The following is a 3,168-nucleotide window of genomic DNA, read 5'->3' as shown; positions in this document are numbered from 1 at the left end:
CTGCTGCTCTTGAATATCTCAGAACTGTCATTGAGGTATTGCTCCCCTCCACTGCTTCAAAGCAATAAAATGTCAATAAAGAATTTGGTGACTGCAGCTGTATGTACTATAAGAAAGTCAAGTTAGGTTCTCAACTTCTCTAGTTTCTCACCCATCTCCTTTGATTGGTGTGCTTGCATGATGCATGATTAAATTGGTCTTTTCTAATTGCTTTTATTGCAATTGGTGCCCCTTAGTATAGGACCATAAGTTGAATGAATTAAATTGGCTGACCAGTGTAGTGAAAATGTCAGCATATGACATTTTAATACGTATGCCACAACTATTATTGGTGTCGACGTTGGCTTGTCTGAGTGGTGACCGAAATAAACACAAATTGTAAACTAGATTATGTGTTAATTCTTATATTTCATCCATCTTCCAGCCCCCCAAATCATTGTGTATGCTTAATTTGAAAGTTTGATTGCTTCAATTTTTTTTCCCTCTTGCTTCCATCTTTCTATTTCATTTGGGCTATCGGTGATTATCACGTGTAATATGTTGTGATCACTTCCGGCAGGTTGCAAGTTTCTTATATTTGCGCACCATCAGCCAATGATAGATGCGAAGACCAGTTCAATTTTACTCATTTTTTTTATATTGGAAATTATAGCACTTACCAAAACTGTTGAAAATTTCCAGAAGAAAAAAGTGGGTTGCATCCGGATTGATGGAGGTACACCCGCTGCATCAAGGCAACAATTGGTTACAGATTTCCAGGAAAAGGATTATATCAAGGCAGCTGCACTATGGTGGTATTTTTGGTTGTGTATTTCTTCCATGTGTTTCCGTTATAAGCATTTTTTCTGTTGTCTTGGTTAGTATTTGTGCTTGAGATAATGATTTCATGTGACACGTTATCATGCAGCTATCCATTATAAAGCGGGAGGAGTTGAATTAACTTTAACTGCTGCAAGCTCAGTTATCTTTACAGAACAATCCTGGACTCCAGGTGACCTAATTCAGGCCAAAGATCGTGCTCATAGAATTGGTCAGGTATTCTTACACTCATTAAGTAGAAAGGAGAGAGTTGTTACTAGTTGCATGACAACATTAAGAAAACAGATATCTTAAATGAAAAGAACTCTCATATCTAAATTTTTGAGTAGTAAAGACAACATGTGCTCTTCCGTTTTTTTGACTAGTTAGTTCTTGTTTACAGGTCTCATCAGTAAATATATACTAGTTGGCAAGCAGTCCTTCGCTGCTTGGTATAGCATTGACTTAACATTTATTATGTATTGATGATTAAATTTTTACGCCTTAGGGATGGTGCAATTCAAACTGGATAATTTGGGGCAGGTACATTTCTACATCTTCTTGAACTATCATATGTAATGCAAAATGTACATAATGCTTAGTTTCAAGGTTTTAATTCTGGTTTATATTTATATTTTGTCAAGATCTATACTCAAGCAGTATTTGAAAGTTACTTTTTGATGTTTTTGAGGAACCATTCTGAATTTTAGTTATTGAAAAATCAGATGAGATGCCCATGAGAACACCTTAGCTGTGTCAAATAATCAGCCATTGAGTATCCCTGCAAAGCATACTACTATTGGGCATAGGCCTTCAAAGCAGAGAACTCTTGACCAGTTTGTCAGAAGATGTGATAACGTGGATAGGTCGGAAGTCGGAACATCATCCTGACCGGAAACGGCCCTCTCGGTCATGACTTGTGAGATATGCAAAATGGATTTCCATTTTCACAGATACATGGCCAGTGGCAAGTGAATAGGAACTTAAATGTTGACTACATGCAGAAGTTTCCCTGTAGTATTAACCAGATGTGCTTACATGGGGAATTCACCTGTGATGACACAAATGCCGTTTTGAAGCTGAAATCCATTGTACAACAAATAATAGATTGAGTAGAACTGGCTACACTAAACTATGTTACTTGTACTGGAGATAATGGTTTGAATATGTGAAATATGTATTGGAAGAAAATGTTGATAAAGTCACCCATTAGATTTTAGGTTTCCACTTCTTGTTCTTAACTTTTTGCTCCCCTATGTTTTGTTTTAGTTTGGGGCTCTGTACAGAGTATGACATTATCATATATGAATGAGAGTTGTAAATTTCTTTACTCCATATGCATGTATCATTATATTTTGTAGAAATAATCATCTCTTGAAAGAATAGACTCATAGAACCCCTTTATAGCACTTCAGTTAAAACCGATCACCACATTGGCTTATTTTGTTTAGGAACATGACCTATTCTGATAATGTTACTTTTCTCCCTAAATTCATACAGAATGACATTATAAAAATAACATCATTATTTTTCTTTAATCATTTAGAAACTTGATTTGAATTTTTGTAACCCAGACTGAAGATTATTTTCCCTTCATCATCATTCTTATTATTTTCTTATTTTCTTAATCTAATCAATAAGAGAAAGTATAGGGAGCCAATGACCTAAGCGTACAATGTGTACAATAGAGGTTTAGAGAGTATTAGAGATCATTAGTGTTACCTTTTTCTATCAGCTGAAACTTTTGGGATGAATGGTATCATGACATGATATTAGAGCTTGAGATCCGAAAGGTCAAGAGTTTGATCTTTGGTGAATCCCAAAATCAGGTTAAACTTTTGGGATAAGTGACTGAGATGTTTATTATCCCTAGTATTCGGATGGAAATCATATGGGTGATGTTCATTTTTAACTCAATAGTCCATTATACACATGTACAAATAGTCCATTGGCTCCCTAGCAGGACTCAATCAATAAAGTAATCAATCGATAATATTATAAATATGACTCAAATAAAAAATTTAAACTAAATTTTTCAAACAAGAACCATTCTAACTTTATGTGAAACTTCAAAATGTTTCTTTTGACATAATATGTGCGGGCTATTAGTTGTAAAAAGCAGTGAGTTGATCATTTAATATGATCAGCAATAATGCAAATATCTCAAAAATTTTTGTATGAGCTAAAGAGAATATAGACACAACTCAAGCAATATCATATTCATATAGACATTAATATTTAATTCATTGTTCATTCATAATCCTATTGAAAACGACTAAGGATGATAATAAGCCACAAGAAATGTTACTAAAACGGAGTTGTCCTGTGCTGAAATCTTCCTCCCTTAGTAGGTGGCCAAACAAACGCATG

The 3,168-nt window shown here is 34.6% G+C and overlaps 1 protein-coding gene across 13 annotated transcripts in view; it reads left to right on the top strand.

Moving 5' to 3' along the window:
* LOC107639796 (SWI/SNF-related matrix-associated actin-dependent regulator of chromatin subfamily A-like protein 1) overlaps window positions 1–2,133 on the top strand; it is a 9,907-nt gene extending 7,774 nt beyond the window's left edge. Inside the window, exons 3-7 of one of the 13 annotated variants that reach the window (XR_002349593.1) lie at window positions 1–35; window positions 682–791; window positions 908–1,030; window positions 1,202–1,341; window positions 1,524–2,133. Coding sequence is in view for 5 of the 13 variants with exons in the window: in XM_021105577.1 (XP_020961236.1) it covers window positions 1–35; window positions 682–803; window positions 908–1,030; window positions 1,307–1,341; window positions 1,524–1,538 (330 nt within the window). In the remaining 8 variants the exon portion in view is untranslated. Of the gene's footprint in view, window positions 122–681; window positions 804–907; window positions 1,036–1,201; window positions 1,342–1,523 lie in introns of all 13 variants that reach the window. The other 12 variants (XR_002349595.1, XR_002349592.1, XR_002349594.1 and 9 more) reach the window with 12 other exon arrangements.

This window comes from Arachis ipaensis, chromosome B01 (assembly GCF_000816755.2).
Source record: "Arachis ipaensis cultivar K30076 chromosome B01, Araip1.1, whole genome shotgun sequence".
NCBI classification, from domain to species: domain Eukaryota; kingdom Viridiplantae; phylum Streptophyta; class Magnoliopsida; order Fabales; family Fabaceae; genus Arachis; species Arachis ipaensis.
Note: the sequence above shows the minus strand (reverse complement) of the source record. Positions and strands in the feature narration are given on the sequence as shown.